At 44.6% G+C, this 20843-nt stretch overlaps 1 protein-coding gene across 3 annotated transcripts; it reads left to right on the top strand.

Moving 5' to 3' along the window:
* Window positions 1-97: 97 nt before the first annotated feature.
* Window positions 98-20028, top strand: LOC138648920 (uncharacterized). 3 transcript variants are annotated; one of them, XM_069738901.1, is made up of 3 exons: window positions 98-235; window positions 5251-5348; window positions 18438-20028. In XM_069738901.1, exons 1-3 carry the CDS (start codon window positions 232-234, stop codon window positions 19443-19445), a joined length of 1110 nt encoding a protein of 369 aa, XP_069595002.1. In that variant the 5' UTR covers window positions 98-231; the 3' UTR covers window positions 19446-20028. The 3 variants fall into 3 exon arrangements, with proteins under 3 accessions (XP_069595002.1, XP_069595004.1, XP_069595003.1); XM_069738903.1 differs by having other exon boundaries at window positions 102-247; XM_069738902.1 differs by having other exon boundaries at window positions 118-345.
* The last annotated feature ends 815 nt before the right edge of the window (window positions 20029-20843 follow it).

Here is a 20843-nt window from a genome sequence, read left to right on the forward strand (position 1 = left end):
TAGCAGTGGTGCTGCCGCCATCTTGGTGCTCTCAATATTAAAAAATGTATTTGCAAAGCGGCCACACGAGCATCACGTGGTCACCCTGCAGCCAATCAGATGACGATGTATAAGTTGTCTGGGACGAGTGTAGAGATGAAATATTAGTGAGCGCCTTTCACACAGGAGAATTTGGGATCCGTGTTCTCGGGACTAGCGGGGTCTCCACAGCCGAAGCCTCAGCGAGTATATATGAGTCAGTAAGCAGGTGATCATGTGTGGAAAATGGTGTTATCTGTTCAGAATAAAAAATGGCGGTAACAGCGTCAGCTGGAGGGGCCGAGCCGACTACAAGCAAGCTGTAATGTATGTACACAGTGACTGCACCAGCAGAATAGTGAGTGCAGCTCTGGAGTATAATACAGGATGTAACTCAGGATCAGTAATGTAATGTATGTACACAGTGACTGCACCAGCAGAATAGTGAGTGCAGCTCTGGAGTATAATACAGGATGTAACTCAGGATCAGTAATGTAATGTATGTACACAGTGACTGCACCAGCAGAATAGTGAGTGCAGCTCTGGAGTATAATACAGGATGTAACTCAGGATCAGTAATGTAATGTATGTACACAGTGACTGCACCAGCAGAATAGTGAGTGCAGCTCTGGGGTATAATACAGGATGTAACTCAGGATCAGTAATGTAATGTATGTACACAGTGACTGCACCAGCAGAATAGTGAGTGCAGCTCTGGAGTATTATACAGGATGTAACTCAGGATCAGTAATGTAATGTATGTACACAGTGACTGCACCAGCAGAATAGTGAGTGCAGCTCTGGGGTATAATACAGGATGTAACTCAGGATCAGTAATGTAATGTATGTACACAGTGACTGCACCAGCAGAATAGTGAGTGCAGCTCTGGAATATAATACAGGATATAACTCAGGATCAGTAATGTAATGTATGTACACAGTGACTGCACCAGCAGAATAGTGAGTGCAGCTCTGGAGTATAATACAGGATGTAACTCAGGATCAGTAATGTAATGTATGTACACAGTGACTGCACCAGCAGAATAGTGAGTGCAGCTCTGGAGTATAATACAGGATGTAACTCAGGATCAGTAATGAAATGTATGTACACAGTGACTGCACCAGCAGAATAGTGAGTGCAGCTCTGGAGTATAATACAGGATGTAACTCAGGATCAGTAATGTAATGTATGTACACAGTGACTGCACCAGCAGAATAGTGAGTGCAGCTCTGGGGTATAATACAGGATGTAACTCAGGATCAGTAATGTAATGTATGTACACAGTGACTGCACCAGCAGAATAGTGAGTGCAGCTCTGGAGTATAATACAGGATGTAACTCAGGATCAGTAATGAAATGTCTGTACACAGTGACTGCACCAGCAGAATAGTGAGTGCAGCTCTGGGGTATAATACAGGATGTAACTCAGGATCAGTAATGTATGTACACAGTGACTGCACCAGCAGAATAGTGAGTGCAGCTCTGGGGTATAATACAGGATGTAACTCAGGATCAGTAATGTAATGTATGTACACAGTGACTGCACCAGCAGAATAGTGAGTGCAGCTCTGGAGTATAATACAGGATGTAACTCAGGATCAGTAATGAAATGTCTGTACACAGTGACTGCACCAGCAGAATAGTGAGTGCAGCTCTGGGGTATAATACAGGATGTAACTCAGGATCAGTAATGTATGTACACAGTGACTGCACCAGCAGAATAGTGAGTGCAGCTCTGGGGTATAATACAGGATGTAACTCAGGATCAGTAATGTAATGTCTGTACACAGTGACTGCACCAGCAGAATAGTGAGTGCAGCTCTGGGGTATAATACAGGATGTAACTCAGGATCAGTAATGTAATGTCTGTACACAGTGACTGCACCAGCAGAATAGTGAGTGCAGCTCTGGAGTATAATACAGGATGTAACTCAGGATCAGTAATGTAATGTATGTACACAGTGACTGCACCAGCAGAATAGTGAGTGCAGCTCTGGGGTATAATACAGGATGTAACTCAGGATCAGTAATGTAATATATGTACACAGTGACTGCACCAGCAGAATAGTGAGTACAGCTCTGGAGTATAATACAGGATGTAACTCAGGATCAGTAATGTAATGTATGTACACAGTGACTGCACCAGCAGAATAGTGAGTGCAGCTCTGGGGTATAATACAGGATGTAACTCAGGATCAGTAATGTAATGTATGTACACAGTGACTGCACCAGCAGAATAGTGAGTGCAGCTCTGGAGTATAATACAGGATGTAACTCAGGATCAGTAATGTAATGTATGTACACAGTGACTGCACCAGCAGAATAGTGAGTGCAGCTCTGGGGTATAATACAGGATGTAACTCAGGATCAGTAATGTAATGTCTGTACACAGTGACTGCACCAGCAGAATAGTGAGTGCAGCTCTGGAGTATAATACAGGATGTAACTCAGGATCAGTAATGTAATGTCTGTACACAGTGACTGCACCAGCAGAATAGTGAGTGCAGCTCTGGAGTATAATACAGGATGTAATTCAGGATCAGTAATGTAATGTATGTACACAGTGACTGCACCAGCAGAATAGTGAGTGCAGCTCTGGGGTATAATACAGGATGTAACTCAGGATCAGTAATGTAATGTCTGTACACAGTGACTGCACCAGCAGAATAGTGAGTGCAGCTCTGGAGTATAATACAGGATGTAACTCAGGATCAGTAATGTAATGTCTGTACACAGTGACTGCACCAGCAGAATAGTGAGTGCAGCTCTGGAGTATAATACAGGATGTTACTCAGGATCAGTAATGTAATGTATGTACACAGTGACTGCACCAGCAGAATAGTGAGTGCAGCTCTGGGGTATAATACAGGATGTAACTCAGGATCAGTAATGTAATATATGTACACAGTGACTGCACCAGCAGAATAGTGAGTACAGCTCTGGAGTATAATACAGGATGTAACTCAGGATCAGTAATGTAATGTATGTACACAGTGACTGCACCAGCAGAATAGTGAGTGCAGCTCTGGGGTATAATACAGGATGTAACTCAGGATCAGTAATGTAATGTATGTACACAGTGACTGCACCAGCAGAATAGTGAGTGCAGCTCTGGGGTATAATACAGGATGTAACTCAGGATCAGTAATGTAATATATGTACACAGTGACTGCACCAGCAGAATAGTGAGTGCAGCTCTGGGGTATAATACAGGATGTAACTCAGGATCAGTAATGTAATATATGTACACAGTGACTGCACCAGCAGAATAGTGAGTACAGCTCTGGAGTATAATACATGATGTAACTCAGGATCAGTAATGTAATGTATGTACACAGTGACTGCACCAGCAGAATAGTGAGTACAGCTCTGGAGTATAATACAGGATGTAACTCAGGATCAGTAATGTAATGTATGTACACAGTGACTGCACCAGCAGAATAGTGAGTGCAGCTCTGGGGTATAATACAGGATGTAACTCAGGATCAGTAATGTAATGTGTGTACACAGTGACTGCACCAGCAGAATAGTGAGTGCAGCTCTGGGGTATAATACAGGATGTAACTCAGGATCAGTAATGTAATGTATGTACACAGTGACTGCACCAGCAGAATAGTGAGTGCAGCTCTGGGGTATAATACAGGATGTAACTCAGGATCAGTAATGTAATGTATGTACACAGTGACTGCACCAGCAGAATAGTGAGTGCAGCTCTGGGGTATAATACAGGATGTAACTCAGGATCAGTAATGTAATGCATGTACACAGTGACTGCACCAGCAGAATAGTGAGTGCAGCTCTGGAGTATAATACAGGATGTAACTCAGGATCAGTAATGTAATGTATGTACACAGTGACTGCACCAGCAGAATAGTGAGTGCAGCTCTGGAGTATAATACAGGATGTAACTCAGGCTTAGTAATGTAATGTATGTACACAGTGACTGCACCAGCAGAATAGTGAGTGCAGCTCTGGGGTATAATACAGGATGTAACTCAAGATCAGTAATGTATGTACACAGTGACTGCACCAGCAGAATAGTGAGTGCAGCTCTGGAGTGTAATACAGGATATAATTCAGGATCAGTAATGTAATGTATGTACACAGTGACTGCACCAGCAGAATAGTGAGTGCAGATCTGGGGTATAATACAGGATGTAACTCAGGATCAGTAATGTAATGTATGTACACAGTGACTGCACCAGCAGAATAGTGGGTGCAGCTCTGGAGTATAATACAGGATATAACTCAGGATCAGTAATGTAATGTATGTACACAGTGACTGCACCAGCAGAATAGAGAGTGCAGCTCTGGGGTATAATACAGGATGTAACTCAGGATCAGTAATGTATGTACACAGTGACTGGACCAGCAGAATAGTGAGTGCAGCTCTGGGGTATAATACAGGATGTAACTCAGGATCAGTAATGTATCTACACAGTGACTGCACCAGCAGAATAGTGAGCGCAGCTCCGGGGTATAATACAGGATGTAACTCAGGATCAGTAATGTAATGTATGTACACAGTGACTGCACCAGCAGAATAGTGAGTGCAGCTCTGGAGTATAATACAGGATGTAACTCAGGATCAGTAATGTATGTACACAGTGACTGCACCAGCAGAATAGTGAGTGCAGCTCTGGAGTATAATACAGGATGTAACTAAGGATCAGTGCAGGATCAGTAGTGTAATGTATGTACACAGTGACTGCACCAGCAGAATAGTGAGTGCAGCTCTGGAGTATAATACAGGATGTAACTCAGGATCAGTAATGTAATGTATGTACACAGTGACTGCACCAGCAGAATAGTGAGTGCAGCTCTGGAGTATAATACAGGATGTAACTCAGGATTAGTAATGTAATGTATGTACACAGTGACTGCACCAGCAGAATAGTGAATGCAGCTCTGGGGTATAATACAGGATGTAACTCAGGATCAGTAATGTATGTACACAGTGACTGCACCAGCAAAATAATGGGGTGCAGTACAAATAGAATAATGTGGGGGTACCGTGCATACAGAATAATGTGGGGTGCATTATATGTTATATGTGTACATGGAGTATATGTGTATATGGGGTATATGTGTATATAGAGTATATGTCTATATGGGGTATATGTGTATATAGAGTATATGTGTGTGTGGGGTATATGTGTGTACTTTGACCAAAGTACTGGCCACAGATGTTTCTTTCTCTCCTCGTCACTTTAATTTCTTATGTTCCCCAGGAAGAAAAATCTTAATGGAGTCACAAAAGTTGAAGAAAAGGAACAAAAAGAAAAACAGAAAATCTTTACACAGGCCTCACAGCTCACAGCAGAATAAGGTACTCCCATCATTAGGGCTCGTTCAGACGAACGTGTGCCGTCCATGTTATGTCGGTGTGCCGTCCGTGTTACGTCGGTGTGCTGTCCGTGTTACGTCTGTGTGCTGTCCGTGTAACGTCTGTGTGCGGTCCGTGTAATGTCTGTGTGCGGTCCGTGTTACGTCTGTGTGCGGTCCGTGTTACGTCTGTGTGCGGTCCGTGTAACGTCTGTGTGCGGTCCGTGTTACGTCTGTGTGCCGTCCGTATTACGTCTGTGCTGTCCGTGTTAGGTCTGTGTGCTGTCCGTGTAACGTCTGTGTGCGGTCCATGTAACGTCTGTGTGCGGTCCGTGTTACGTCTGTGTGCGGTCCGTGTTACGTCTGTGTGCCGTCCGTATTACGTCTGTGCTGTCCGTGTTAGGTCTGTATGCGGTCCGTGTTACGTCTGTGTGCGGTCCGTGTTACGTCTGTGTTACGTCCATGTTACGTCAGTGTGCCGTCAGTGTTACGTAGGTGTGCCATGCATGTTACGTCACTGTGCTCTCCGTGTTACGTCGGTGTGCTGTCCGTGTTACGTCCGTGTTACGTCGGTGTGCTGTCCGTGTTACGTCTGTGTGCCGTCCGTGTTACTTCTGTGTGCTGTCCATGTTATGTCGGTTTCCCCTCCGTGTTACGTCGGTGTGCTGTCCGTGTTAGGTCCGTGTTACGTCGGTGTGCTGTCCGTGTTACATCTGTGTGCCGTCCATGTTACGTCGGTGTCCCCTCCGTGTTACGTCAGTGTGCTGTCCGTGTTAGGTCCATGTTACGTCGGTGTGCTGTCCGTGTTACGTTTGTGTGCCGTCCATGTTACGTCGGTGTGCCGTCCGTGTTAAGTCTGTGTGCTGTCTGTGTTATGTCTTTGTGCCGTCCGTGTTACGTCTGTGTGCCGTCCGTGTTACGTCTGTGTGCTGTCCGTGTTATGTCTGTGTGCCGTCCGTGTTACGTCTGTGTGCTGTCCGTGTTATGTCTGTGTGCCGTCCGTGTTACGTCCGTGTTATGTCTGTGTGCCGTCCGTGTTACGTCTGTGTGCCGTCCGTGTTACATCTGTGTGCCGTCCATATGCAAAAATGATAGCAATATGGACAGCAGACTGACCAATGCAAGGCAATGTGGTAGTTCACATGAACGTTTTTACACACGAACTTATGATCTATGTATGAAAAATCCATATTCTGAATCAGACTCGCCTATTATAAGTAGTGATAGGCGAACCTGTGGATGTTCGGGTCCGGCGGGTTCAGCTCAACATTTTAAAAAAAAAGTTTAGTTCGTGTACCAGAACAGTACCCAAATTCGAGCCTGAACCTGGACCCCATTCAGATGATTGGGGGGCCCAAACATCCTTTGTTTGCTACGCTGTTATCTCCATGACAGCATGGCAAACATGGGCTCTGATTGGCGATACGATTGTTACCGCCGGTCAGAGCATTGTGGTTCCCATGCTGTCATACAAATGACAGTGTGTGAGCCAGTAGTTGTGACTGCTGGTAAAAAGGTTACTACCGAATATTCAGACACCTGGAGTTTGGTATTCTAACTTTCACACTAGCATCGGAATCTCCCCGTCGCAATGCGTCGGGCAGAGATTCCGACGCTAGCGTTTGACGCACTGCACAACGGGTGCAGCGGATGCATTTCTCCGGCGCATCCGCTGCCCCATTGTGAGGTGCGGGGAGGTGGGGGCGGAGTTCCGGCCGCGCATGTGCGGTCGGAAAAAGCGGTCCGTCAGGAGCAAAAAACGTTACACGTAGCGTTTTTTGCTCCCGGCGGTCCGCCACAACACGGCGCAACCGTCGCACAACGGTTGTGACGTGTGGCAATGCGTCGCTAATGTTAATCTATGGGGCAAAAACGCATCCTGCAAACAACTTTGCAGGATGCGTTTTTTGCCATAAACGACGCATTGCGACGTCTGGCAAAAAACGCCAGTGTGAAAGTAGCCGACTGATAAGGGCCATGGATATTGTTTCCCACCCAGCCTAAAAAATGCAGCCCACAGCCGCCCAGAAACGGCACATCTATTAGATGCACCGATTGTGGCGCTTTGCCTGGCTCTTCCCACTTGCGGAGGCAAGAGAGGTAATAGGTTTTAGATTAATGTCTGTTTTATGGTCACTGACATCAAGCCCAGGGTTTAGTAATGGAGAGGCGTCTATAATACACCCATTACTAACCCCATAGTTACAGTGGGGCAAAAAAGTAATTAGTCAGTCAGCAATAGTGCAAGTTCCACCACTTAAAAAGATGAGAGGCGTCTGTAATTTACATCATAGGTAGACCTCAACTATGGGAGACAAACTGAGAAAAAAAAATCCAGAAAATCACATTGTCTGTTTTTTTAACATTTTATTTGCATATTATGGTGGAAAATAAGTATTTGGTCAGAAACTTTCATCTCAATACTTTGTAATATATCCTTTGTTGGCAATGACAGAGGTCAAACGTTTTCTGTAAGTCTTCACAAGGTTGCCACACACTGTTGTTGGCCCATTCCTCCATGCAGATCTCCTCTAGAGCAGTGATGTTTTTGGCTTTTCGCTTGGCAACACGGACTTTCAACTCCCTCCAAAGGTTTTCTATAGGGTTGAGATCTGGAGACTGGCTAGGCCACTCCAGGACCTTGAAATGCTTCTTACCAAGCCACTCCTTCGTTACCCTGGCGGTGTGCTTTGGATCATTGTCATGTTGAAAGACCCAGCCACATTTCATCTTCAATGCCCTTGCTGATGGAAGGAGGTTTGCATTCAAAATCTCACGATACATGGCCCCATTCATTCTTTCATGTACCCGGATCAGTCGTCCTGGCCCCTTTGCAGAGAAACAGCCCCAAAGCATGATGTTTCCACCACCATGCTTTACAGTAGGTATGGTGTTTGATGGATGCAACTCAGTATTCTTTTTCCTCCAAACACGTCAAGTTGTGTTTCTACCAAACAGTTCCAGTTTGGTTTCATCAGACCATAGGACATTCTCCCAAAACTCCTCTGGATCATCCAAATGCTCTCTAGCAAACTTCAGACGGGCCCGGACATGTACTGGCTTAAGCAGTGGGACACGTCTGGCACTGCAGGATCTGAGTCCATGGTGGCATAGTGTGTTACTTATGGTAGGCCTTGTTACATTGGTCCCAGCTCTCTGCAGTTCATTCACTAGGTCCCCCCGCGTGGTTCTGGAATTTTTGCTCACCGTTCTTGTGATCATTCTGACCCTACGGGGTGGGATTTTGCGTGGAGCCCCAGATCGAGGGAGATTATCAGTGGTCTTGTATGTCTTCCATTTTCTAATTATTGCTCCCACTGTTGATTTCTTCACTCCAAGCTGGTTGGCTATTGCAGATTCAGTCTTCCCAGCCTGGTGCAGGGCTACAATTTTGTTTCTGGTGTCCTTTGACAGCTCTTTGGTCTTCACCATAGTGGAGTTTGGAGTCAGACTGTTTGAGGGTGCGCACAGGTGTCTTTTTATACTGGTAACAAGTTTAAACAGGTGCCATTACTACAGGTAATGAGTGGAGGAAAGAGGAGACTCTTAAAGAAGAAGTTACAGGTCTGTGAGAGCCAGAAATCTTGATTGTTTGTTTCTGACCAAATACTTATTTTCCACCATAATATGCAAATAAATTGTTAAAAAAACAGACAATGTGATTTTCTGGATTTTTTTTTCTCAGTTTGTCTCCCATAGTTGAGGTCTACCTATGATGTAAATTACAGACGCCTCTCATCTTTTTAAGTGGTGGAACTTGCACTATTGCTGACTGACTAAATACTTTTTTGCCCCACTGTAGATTGTAAAAAAGAAAAAATACAGCCAGAATAAATCTCTTTATTTGAAATAAAGACACTGGCACCTTTATTTGAAATAAAAATAAAAAGACAAAGTTATACCCACCTTTATGCCTAATCCACTGAAGGCCATGTCCTCTGTTAAAGACAAAAAATAATAAAACACCATAATCCTCACCTGTCCGACGTGAATATAATCCTCCGATGCCAATGTCCCCTGTAAAAAAACAAAAATAATAAACAACAGTATCCCTAACCTGTCCGACGTGAAGATAATCCGTCTATGATAAATCTGGTTGTTAAACTGGACAGTGGCATGATGCAACCATTCACGCTGAAAAGCAGGAGACACTGAGCTGCTGAGAAGGCAGCTTCAGTGACGAGTGGTGACGTCATACAGGTTACCACCAGTCATTGAACCTGCGTTCACATGTTCGCTTCTCTATGAGCTGGGACGATGAACTGCGGTGACCTCAATGAGATCACCGCTAGCACTGTGAAGATAATCCATGTGTTCCTTGACGAGTCTAGCACTGTTACATCTAGGGGGCATGCAGTACGTTGGCATGATGTGAGTATTCAGCCTCCACCTGAGACACTGAGTTGCGCATCATAGTGAGGCATCAGTGTCTCGCGGTGATGTGAATAAAGTGAGCGAAGTTCATAGAGTTCACTTTCTCTATTTAAATAATTTTTAAAAAGCGGCGTTTCTTTATAACCAGGCATGATAAAGCTGACATCTGAGAGTTGCAGCCTGCTGCTGTTGGTTTTGTCTGCACTGGTTACCAAGAATAGAAGTGACCCCATTTTTAAAATGTATTTATTTATAACACAAGCGCCAGCAGCCGACGCCTGCTCTCTATGCTTCCAGCGACAGCAGGCATAGGCTGATGGGAGTAGTACTCTCTCATCAGCCGACGCCTGTGACCGGCGGTAACCTTTTTACACCAGTCACTGCTGCTGGCTCATGTTGTAATCTGACAGCGTGGGAATCATCACAGCACTCAGACAGGCAGTAAGTAACTTACGGACGGTCAGAGCCGCTGGTGTTTCTCACGCTGTCACACAGATGACAGCGTGGGAAACAGACAATGTTCGGGGGGCTGAAGCCGAACAATAACACAGACTTCCTGTAGAAGTCCATGTTCGAGGTCTGTGCACAGACACTAGGTGTTCTGTACGGACCCCGAACTTTACTGTTCGGGTTCGTCTATCACTAATTATAAATCAATGGGTACGTAAAAAATGGATCACAAACGAGTTACCAGCCGTAAGTCATGGATTTTTCATGGAAAAATTGCAATGATAAAGTTAGGAAACTGTATTAACTTTTATTACTTATAAAATTGTTTATGTAAAAACAGATGCCATACAGATGGACAAAACGGACATAAGGATGACAATATCCGTACCTCAAGCTAAACATGGGGTGCATGGTTTTTTTTTTACATCTTTTGTTGCATCCATCTCTGGTATAAAAATGAAGCTTGCCATAAATTATGTCACCTGCCATAAATATGTATTAGCATGTAGTAAATGTTCTCCTGAATCTGGCTCTGTTATTCTTTTTTTTCTTGCTCCTCTCTATTCCTGAGATATGACCTGGTATGTACATATAGTGTTTCTCTATTTTGTTGTTTCTTATTAATGATTTCCATTTTGCAGGTTCACCTCGCGATTTGGACAACAGAGTGTAATTGATAATTCTGTTCTCCCCCCTAAAAACCGAGAGCACAGTGTGGGATTGCGTCACTACTGTTGTCTCCCCGGTCCATCCGGCAGGACCCTATCCCCCTAACACATCAAGAGTGTTTAGGTTTAGGGCATCCACATTGGTCCTTGCCATCCCCACTTGGCCTGCTCGCCTTCCAGAGCCAGACGTGGACGGTGGGAAGTGGGACACGTTCCCGGGCCACAGGTTTTCTGATGACAGCCCGAAGATCTGCGTCCAGCCGCGCCATGGTTTTCACCCAGGTGTTCGATGTCCATCTTCGGCACCAATTCTGCGAAGAAGGATTCCTGGTCTTTAGGACTGGTATCTCTGTTCAGGCAGTGAGGGGGCTCTTTTTAATAATAATGTTTATTTTTATATAGCGCCAACATATTCCGCAGCGCTTTACAGTTTGCACACATTATCATCATTTTTAATAGATTATCACTAATCCCTAGTCATGCAGTAAGTATTATAGGCCCCTTCCCGTTTAACAAGCAAACTCCTTTCATAGAGCGCAAAATAACTTTAATATTCCGTCTACTGCACCCCCTCCCCTACACAGCCATCATAATAAAATTTAGTCCCTGGCTCCATCCCAGGCCTTCTCCTGTCAGCCAGCCAATCCCACGTGCCGACTCATCGTGTGGCCACGCCCACTACTCCTAACCAATCAGGACTCTTCTATCTCCCAGAGAACAGGATTCCTGCGTGCACTTTTCACATCTCCACCTGCTCCTCTCCTCTGGCTTGTGGGAAACTTTTGCGCGTTTTACTGGCTCCATCCCTAATACTCGGCATCATCTCCAGCTACTGACTCGGGTGTCTCAGCATTGTGTGTCACAGCTCCGGTCCCCGCAGCACAGCTTCACCGGACTCTTCACACAATGCTGGAGTCAGTATAAAATGGACCGACTCGGACTCCTAAATATGTAATAAATTGCGTTCAGTGCAAGATGTGCTGTAAATGTTTTCATAAGAGTTTGGGAAAGTTATCAAATATCCTATAAATGTCTGTTCTGTTCCTGATCTAAGAATCTCTGCTTTTAGTTGAGATGAATCTGTGCTGCACTTTATGTACATGCTCAGTAGTGAGGCAGTGCTGTGGAGTCAGAGTTGAGGAGTTGGAAGTCAGGGAAAGTGAGCAGTCTGTTGTTTGACTCACCGACTCCACAGCCCTGCTTAGAACGACTGCTGTTGTGAATTCTGTTTTGGAACTCCCTCCTGTGGTCATGAATGGTACTTCGGCGAGTTCTGTCCATGGATGGACTCCCTCTGGTGGCTGTGAGTGGAGCTGCTGGTTCTGAGGTTCCTTCCACAGGTGACCTGGTTAATTCTTTGGCTGGCTGCTCTATTTAACTCCACCCAGATCGTTACTCCATGCCACCTGTCAATGTTCCAGCACTGGTTCAGTTCGCTCTTGGATCTTTCTGGTGACCTGTCTATGCCAGCAGAAGCTAAGTCCCTGCTAGTTTATTTTGTTGCTCTTGTTTTCTTGTCCAGCTTGCTAATATGATTCTCTCTGGCTAGCTGGAAGCTCTGGGATGCAGAGTGGCACCTCCCACACCGTGAGTTGGTGCGGGGGTCTTTTTGCACACTCTGCGTGGTCTTTTGTAGTTTTTTGTGCTGACCGCAAAGTTACCTTTTCTATCCTCTGTCTGTTTAGGTAGTCTGGCCTCCCTTTGCTGAAACCTCTTTCATTCCTGTGTTTGTGTATTTCATCTTAACTCACAGTCAATATTTGTGGGGGGCTGCCTTTTCCTTTGGGGAATTTCTCTGAGGCAAGGTAGGCTTTACTTTCTATCTCTAGGGGTAGCTAGCCCTTAGGCTGTGCCGAGGCGTCTAGGCCTGTTAGGTACGCTCCACGGCTATTTCTAGTGTGTGTGATAGGATTAGGGATTGCGGTCAGCAGAGTTCCCACTTCCCAGAGCTTGTCCTGTGAGTTTAACCATCAGGTCATTCCGGGTGCTCCTAACCACCAGGTCCATAACAGACTGCCCAGCCCTGCCTCCACCACAGGTTCTCCGATATCTTCCCTCTGTGTTATGGACCCCGCGGCCTCTCAATTCCAAAAGGTCACACCACGCAGGCGTTACAGGGGTTCTAAAAAGTGTGCCCGCACTAGCTCATCGTCTAGATCCTCATTATCCTCTCCATCCTCCAGGATCCTTTCTCTGTCCCCCTCCCTCCTCTTCGATGCTCTAGCTCTGCTGGAGTCAGAACCTCAGTCTGAGTCAGATTCTGGTCTAGACTCCGAACAGATCTCTAAACTCCAGGACATGGTAAATAGCCTAATTGTAGCGGTCAATCAGATGTGGAGGATCCAGAAACCTCTTCTTCGGAGCAGACCATATCCTTGAGATAGACGAAGCATCCTCCCAGACCCTTCGCCAACCACAAGGAAATTTTTTCAGTTCGCGGTACAGCAATCCCATTTCCACTTCACGGCATTGCTGTTCTTCCTAGCCACAGGACCAAGAGTATCCACGAAGATAATGGCGACGATTATGGCCATTCCTTGGAATAGAGGCATCCTTGTCACCCCTTATTTAGATTACATTCTCATCAAAGCGGCATCCTCCTTCGCATGTCACTAGAGCCTACAGATCATTCTGGGCACCCTCTCCTGTCTAGGTTGGATTATCAACATCCCGAAGTTGTGTCTGATCCCGGTCCAATGTATTGTTTTCCTGAGAATGTTGTTCGACACCACGCGTTCAAGAGTTTTTCTGCCTGAAGAGAAACACTGGGTTCTATTGCTCGGGATTCGCTCCCTCAGAAGCACATCTCCTCAATCTCGTAGTTTCTGTATGAGTGTCCTAGGCAGAAAGGTCACGTCAATGGAAGCAGTTCCATTCGCCCAGTTCCATATGCGTCCCCTTTAACTTTTTCTACTTTCAAGATGGGACAAGTCAACTCACTCCTCGGATGATCAACTAATTACGATCCCTCCCCAGATAAAGAAGTGCTTGGAATTGTGGACTCCATCTCCCTAGTCTATCACGGGAGATCTTTTTTGCGACTTCGTTGGAAGATAGTTATAACAGAGGCCAATCTTCTCGGTCGGGGAGGAGTTTTTCAGAAATTAACAGTCCAGGGTCTTTGGACCGCGCAAGAATCATCTCTTCCCATCAACATTCTGGAACTCAGGGTAATCTTCCTTGCTCTACATCTCTGGCAGGAACTTCTCATCAACCATCCAATTTGGGTTCAAGTAGACAATGAAATGGAACCGAAAGTCGAGCAATATTGTCAGAAGTGATGCGCATTCTGTTAGGGCCGAGCAGAAAGTACCGATGATCTCGGCAGCCACATCCCAGGAGTGCAGAACTGGGCTGACCATTTCCTCAGTCAAGAGAATCTCGCCACTGGCGAATGGTTCCTCAACTTGTCAGTCTTCCACGAGATTTGTCTCTGATGTGAGACTCCCGACATTGACCTAATGGCGTCCTGACTGAATTATAAGGTTTCTTGGTTCATCTCCAGATCACACATCCTGCTAGCAATTGGTACAGACGCCATGGTAATCACTTGGTTTCAGTTCTCCCTCTCGTACCTGTTCCCTTCCTTGCCACTGATCTCCAGGGTGGTCAAGAAGATCAAAACAGAGAGAGTGTCCATCAGTCTCATTGCCCCAGCCTTGCCCAGAAGAGATTGCTACCCAGAAGTAATCAACCTCCTCGTGGACACTTCATGGAAACTCCCGGACCTTCCCTCCTAGGGTCCTCTCTTCTCAGTCATTTAGTTTAACGGCATGGCTGACAGTTTCTCTGATCAGGTTATTCAGACCAGAGCAAGGAAGCCTTCTTCCTCTCACATTTACCACCGTGCGTGGAAAGTGTTTGTCCACTAGTGTGAAACCAATAGGACCTCCCCAATGGTTTTTCATCTGCCTTCTGTTTTGTCCTTCCTACAATCGAGTCTGTAATTTGGTCTGTACATCAGTTCTCTCAAAGGATAGGTGTCTGCCCTTTCCATCCTCTTTCAAAAGATTCTCGCTTGCAGATCAAGACTTTTCTGCATGGATCCACACACTTCATTCTCCCCTCCCTGCCTTCGGAAGAACCTTGGGACCTCAATCTAATACTCTGTGTTCTTAATGAGTCACCATTCAAACCTCTACTGGAAATTTCTCTTTCATGGAAGGCTGCCTTCCTGGTCACCATCACTTCTATCAGATGAGTTTCCGAACTCACAGCTCTGTCTTGTCATTCTAGTTTTCCACCAGGACAAGGTAGGTTTACGTCCGATACCATCCTTTCTCCTGGTTTCTGCATTTCACCTCAATGAAGATATTGCCTTGCTTTTGCCCATTCCCTTTTCATCCTCAAGAGAGGTCTCTCAACAAACTGGATTTGGTAAAAGCCTTTAGTCTTTACCTTTCCAAGACAGCACCCATCAGATATGCGGATTCGCTGTTTATAATTCCCGAAGGTCCGCGGAAAGGCTTAGCTGCTTCCAAGTCTACCATTGCCTGCTGGATTCGTTCTGCCATTCTGGAAGCCTACCGACTAGGACAGAACGCGTCTAGTCAGGGTCACCGTGTACTCCACTCATGCAGTTGGGGCCTCCTGGGCCATCCGCCACCAGACGTCTGCTTCACAGATTTGCAAGGCTTTGACGTGGCCTTCCTATTATACCTTTGCCAAATTCTACAAGGTTCACATCTATGCTTCGTCAGATGCGAATCTTGGTAGAATGGTCCTGCAAGCTGCAGTGATCCGAACTCTGACTTGAGGGTACTACTTTTTCCCACCCTTGGGACTGATTTTGGACGTCTCATGGGTTCCTGTGTCTGCCAATGAAACGATAGAGAAATGAAGCTTTTAGGTACTCACCTTAAAATCTCTTTCTCAGAGCCTTCATTGGAGGACACTGCACCCGCCCCTGTTTATTGCTAGTTCTGGTTATGTTATGGTTGTTTTATATCTGTTTCTTCTCCTACTGCTTTCTCACTAACTGCTTAGCTTTGTGCCAGTTGGTGGGTATAAACTGCTGGGTAGGAGCTAACATATTTTTCAGACTATGAGACTCACTTTTTTCCTCCAAAATTTTGGAAGAATCTGGGTGGTGCGTTTTATAGTCCGGATGTACCTTAGTCTGGCTGTAGATGGAGGCAGGAGCAGCTGGTCGTAGGAGGCAAGAACCAGCTGCTGCAGCTAATACGTGTGCCCGCTGTTAAAGAAAATTCTATCCACGGCCGTAGTCACTCCCACCTCCATTCATTGAAGCCGGCGCCGAGAGGTGGGAGGGACTATGGGAGTGAAAAGCAGTGAATAGTCATTCTCTTTAATAGCGGGTACACATGATCGCCCAGCCTCTGCAGGAAGCCAGCGGCTGCTGCTAACAGTGTGCCCACTATTAAAGAAAATTAATATTCACTACTCTCCACTCCCATAGTCCCGGGCATGGGGAGCAGTGAATATTCCGACAGCTGACCTCGGCTTGTGAGGGTGCATGGCAGTGACATCATGAGTTGTTACCAGCTGAAATCAGCTGCCAGCATCAAAACAGGACACCACACTGCGAGGGAGCGGAGGGACGGTAAGTAGAATGGTTTATTTTTTTATGTGTGTAGTGTGATGAGGGCCATATATACCATGATGGGGGTCATGTATACCAGAATGGGGATAGGGCCATGTATCGAAGCAATAAAAGGGGAGAAGCCAGCGCTGCCTATGGTCAGAACGCAATACATAAAGTGCAAATGCACATATTGATTTCTAACTTTATTTAAAATGAGACATTTAGCAAACAATTGATCAATTCTTTGAGCCACCCCGCCACTTCACAGCATTCTCATAATGGGGCAGTCCTACTCTACGTTTTTTATATTCGCTGTGCCATAAAAGCCTCCTAAATAAATAAAAGCAAGGCCACATTAAATGCAAGCTGTACCTGGAGCATTACTGAATCACTCCCATGGCGTCAGAGGGGCAGGCAAGGATAAAGGTTGACCAGGTCCAGACAGACATTTCAGGTCCAGCACATAAAAAAAGGAATAGCTGACAGCACTCACTCTTGCAGGGCGCTCGATCCAAGCCCAGGGAACCCTCCTGGGCAATATATAGACTCCAATGTAGAAAGACAGCGCTCCATCCGGGTGTTGGGATTCAAAAAGTCTTTATTTCAGCCATGATAAAAGCAGCCAACAGCAACGTTTCGACCGCACAACCGGTCTTTTATTTCAGCCATGCTTTTATCATGGCTGAAATAAAGATTTTTTGAATCCCAACACCCAGATGGAGCGCTGTCTTTCTACATTGGAGACATTTCAGGTCCAACCTCCACACTGCCCAGCCAGCTTTTAATTTATTTAGGAGGCCTTTATGGCACAGCGAATATAAAAAAACGTAGAGTAGGACTGCCCCATTATGAGATTGCCGTGACGTGGCGGGGTGGCTCAAAGAATTGATCAATTGTTTGCTAAATGTCTCATTTTGAAATACAGTTAGAAATCAATATTTGCATTTGCACTTTATGTATTGCGTTCTGACCATAGGCAGCGCTGGCTTCTCCCCTCTTTTGCTTCGATAGGGCCATGTATACCAGGATTGGGGGCCATGTGTACCAGGATGTGGGGCAACGTATACCAGGAATGGGGGCCATCTATACCTGATGGGAGTCATGTATACTAGGATGAGGAAGGGGGCCATGTATACCAGAATGGGGATGGGGGCCAGCTATTCCAGGATGCAGGGCCTTGTATACCAGGAAGGGGCGCCATGTATACCTAAATGGTGGAGCATATATACCAGCCAGGATGGGGGCCATGTATACCAGAATGGGGATGGGGCGAGCTATTCCAGAATGGAGGGCTTTGTATACCAGGAAGGGGGGCCATGCATACCTGGATGGCGGAGCATATATACCAGCCAGGATGGTGGGGGGTGTATACCAGGATGGAGGGCCATACATTCCAGGACATATATATCTGGATGGGGACTTATATATCAGGATGGGGGTTTGACATATATACCAGATGGGGACATATACCAGGATGGGGAATATTGGTACAGAATTGGGGGACATTACCCCTACAACAGTGTCAGCAGCAGATACCCCCTATAACAGTGTGTGATGACCACATTTTTTGCTTCAATTTTTTTCTATTTTCCTCCTCTAAAACCTGGGTGCGTCTTATAGTCAGAAAAATACGGCAACTTTTTGTCATATTCTCAGCCTCTTAGTGGCAGCAGCAGACACCCATGGTTTCCTGTGTCCCCCAATAAAGGCTCAGAGTAAGAGATTTTACAGTAGGTATCCAAAATCTTCATTTTGCATAAGTGGATATTACTCAATAGAGAAGATTTTTATGACTATGCCCACTTGGCTTTAAAAAAAAACCTACATTTACAAATGGAATGGAAAGGAGCAGGAACAAATGAAAAATAACTCCAAATTCAGGAGAACAAGAGTATTTACACCAGGTAAAAAAATGACATGTTTATGGCAAGTGCCAGGTCTTCTTCATGTGTAGCTATCTGCTTTACTGCATATCCACTGTCTGTGACATTTGTATTTTTGTGCAATTTGCCACCGCATCAAATATATAATTTTTTCCTTTTTTATTAATTCAAAGCTGGATGGAGCCTTAACAAATGAGGATGTGCTATTTATATGTCTTTTGGAAAATAGTATGAAAAGTAAAGAAAAGAAGAAAAAACAGAAGACGAAGATTGATAAGACTGGTATCACACTCCCATGCGGGCTCGAAAACCTTTCCCAATATAGGCAGAAAGGACTAGATCGGAGCCGAGGCAGTGTCTGCTCCGGCAGAGCAACAAAGAAGACGAAACGAAAAAGGAAGAGTGTTGCCATGAAACCTGATAATATTTGGCCACCTTGGAAAACGAGTAATATGTCTGATGACCCTTTCGAGTCACCAGTCAAGAAAAACAAGAAGAAAAAGCTGTTGATGCTCTCCAAAATCCAGGCGTCTAAAAGTTCTTCGTCAAGGATTAAGCAGATTGGAACTGCCCCACAGAAGATCAGTGATGGAAAAAGTCATAAGCGTAGAAACAAAGAGGCCACCACTGACCCAAAACGTGTGTCTGCACCAAAGGTCAATGGTGGGATCAGTCAACGAGTAAGAAAACATTCATTGCTGTACACCAGCACCCCACTGTCTTCTCCTACTGCCCTCCCCAAGACTAAGAGAAACATCAAGCACATTAGTCCTGGCAAAGCAGAAGATATGGAAGGCATGTTTAATCACAGGCAAGAAGTCTTTATTGTCCAGAAGCAGTTTGGATTGACCCAACCTTGTTTGAAGAAGCCCCTAAATCTCTCTCTAGAATCTCGGATTAGAGCCAAGAGTCCAAGTGAGGACATCATCGAAGTACTGTCTCAATCACCTCCTGTAAAGCCTAATGCTTCTAAAAATGAAAATCTAACATTTTCCTTTAAACCCTCAAAAAATGGCCAAAAAACAAAGTTCATCCAGACTTTCCTGAACCCCTTGTATTTCTTTAGGAGAAAAGGAAAATCCGGTAATGCAAATGTAGTCACTCCATTACTCACAGTAAATAACCGAGGAAAAAGCCGTGGAATAAAAAGAGATCAGAGCAAACTAAGGAATGAAGTATGAGTTTATTTTATCGTTACGTTTCTGTTCTTCAGTTTTGTATGACATATATTCAGCAAGTTGCAAATGTTTGAAAATGTTTATACTGTTTTGCTGGGTCCAGTTGGAATTCAACAACTTAGGGAAACTCAAAATGGGCTGAACTCTGCTGAGCTGCCTTATAAACAAGAGGGGAGGAAAAGAACGACCTAAAGTTCCATGTGGAATACAACGGAACACGTCTTTAATAAATATTATATACCGGCAAGGAAAGTACACAGAACACATATACATGTACAACAAGTGTACATGGGACACACAGGTCAAGGAGCTGTGACACACCTCTATATCACGGAGTACTAACAATATGACATATGTACAGTGATATGTATCATGTGATGTATCCCTGCAAATTTTACCAAGTGGTATGATGTCAGACAGATCATATGGACATAATCCATTAATAAAGGCAAACACATGTAACGGTAGTGCTAAAGTGATGGCAGAAAGTTGTAAACGCCGGAGGTACCATCATGCTTGACAAAGGCCATTGTGGCCGAAACGTTGCATCTTCTTTATGGCTGAATAAAGATCGTTTTTTGGACACAATTCACCTGGTATGGATGCTGCTTTTTTTCTTTTATTAGGAGGTACCATCAGAGTCACAAAAAAATGATAACCAAATGTATAACAAATAAGATAACCAATATAAGCAGGGGCTCCCAGTACCTGTTTGTCCGCCCCCCCGTGCATTATGTCAAGGCTGATGTATCAGAGGCATGAATGTAATAAATAAAGTTTTATTTTTTCTGTTGAGTTTTGATTTCAATTGTTCGGTTATTGTCTATTGTTTTGTCAATTTGCAAGTATATAACTACTATAATACTGCCCCCTATATACAAAAATATAACTGCTATAATACTGCCCCTATGTACAAGAATATCACAACTATAATACTGCCCCTATGTACAAGAATGTAACTACTATAATACTGCCCCTATATACAAAAATATAACTGCTATAATACTGCCCCTATGTACAAGAATATAACAACTATAATACTGCTCTTATGTACAAGAATATAACTACTATAATACTGCTCTATGTACAAGAATATGACTACTATAATACTGCTCCTATGTACAAGAATATAACTACTATAATACTGCCCCTATGTACAAGAATATAACTACTATAATACTGCTCCTATGTACAAGAATATAACTACTATAATACTGCCCCTATGTATAAGAATATAACTACTATAATACTGCCCCTATGTACAAGAATATAACTACTATAATACTGTCCCTATGTACAAGAATATAACTACTATAATACTGCTCCTATGTACAAGAATATAACTACTATAATACTGCTCCTATGTACAGGAATATAACTACTATAATACGGCCCCTATGT

The sequence above is a fragment of the Ranitomeya imitator genome, chromosome 9 (genome assembly GCF_032444005.1).
Source record: "Ranitomeya imitator isolate aRanImi1 chromosome 9, aRanImi1.pri, whole genome shotgun sequence".
NCBI classification, from domain to species: domain Eukaryota; kingdom Metazoa; phylum Chordata; class Amphibia; order Anura; family Dendrobatidae; genus Ranitomeya; species Ranitomeya imitator.

Coding starts and splice junctions, on each gene's coding strand:
- LOC138648920 (XM_069738901.1), top strand. Junction 5,349..18,437: donor ACAGCTCACAGCAGAATAAG/GTACTCCCATCA, acceptor ATTAATTCAAAG/CTGGATGGAGCCTTAACAAA.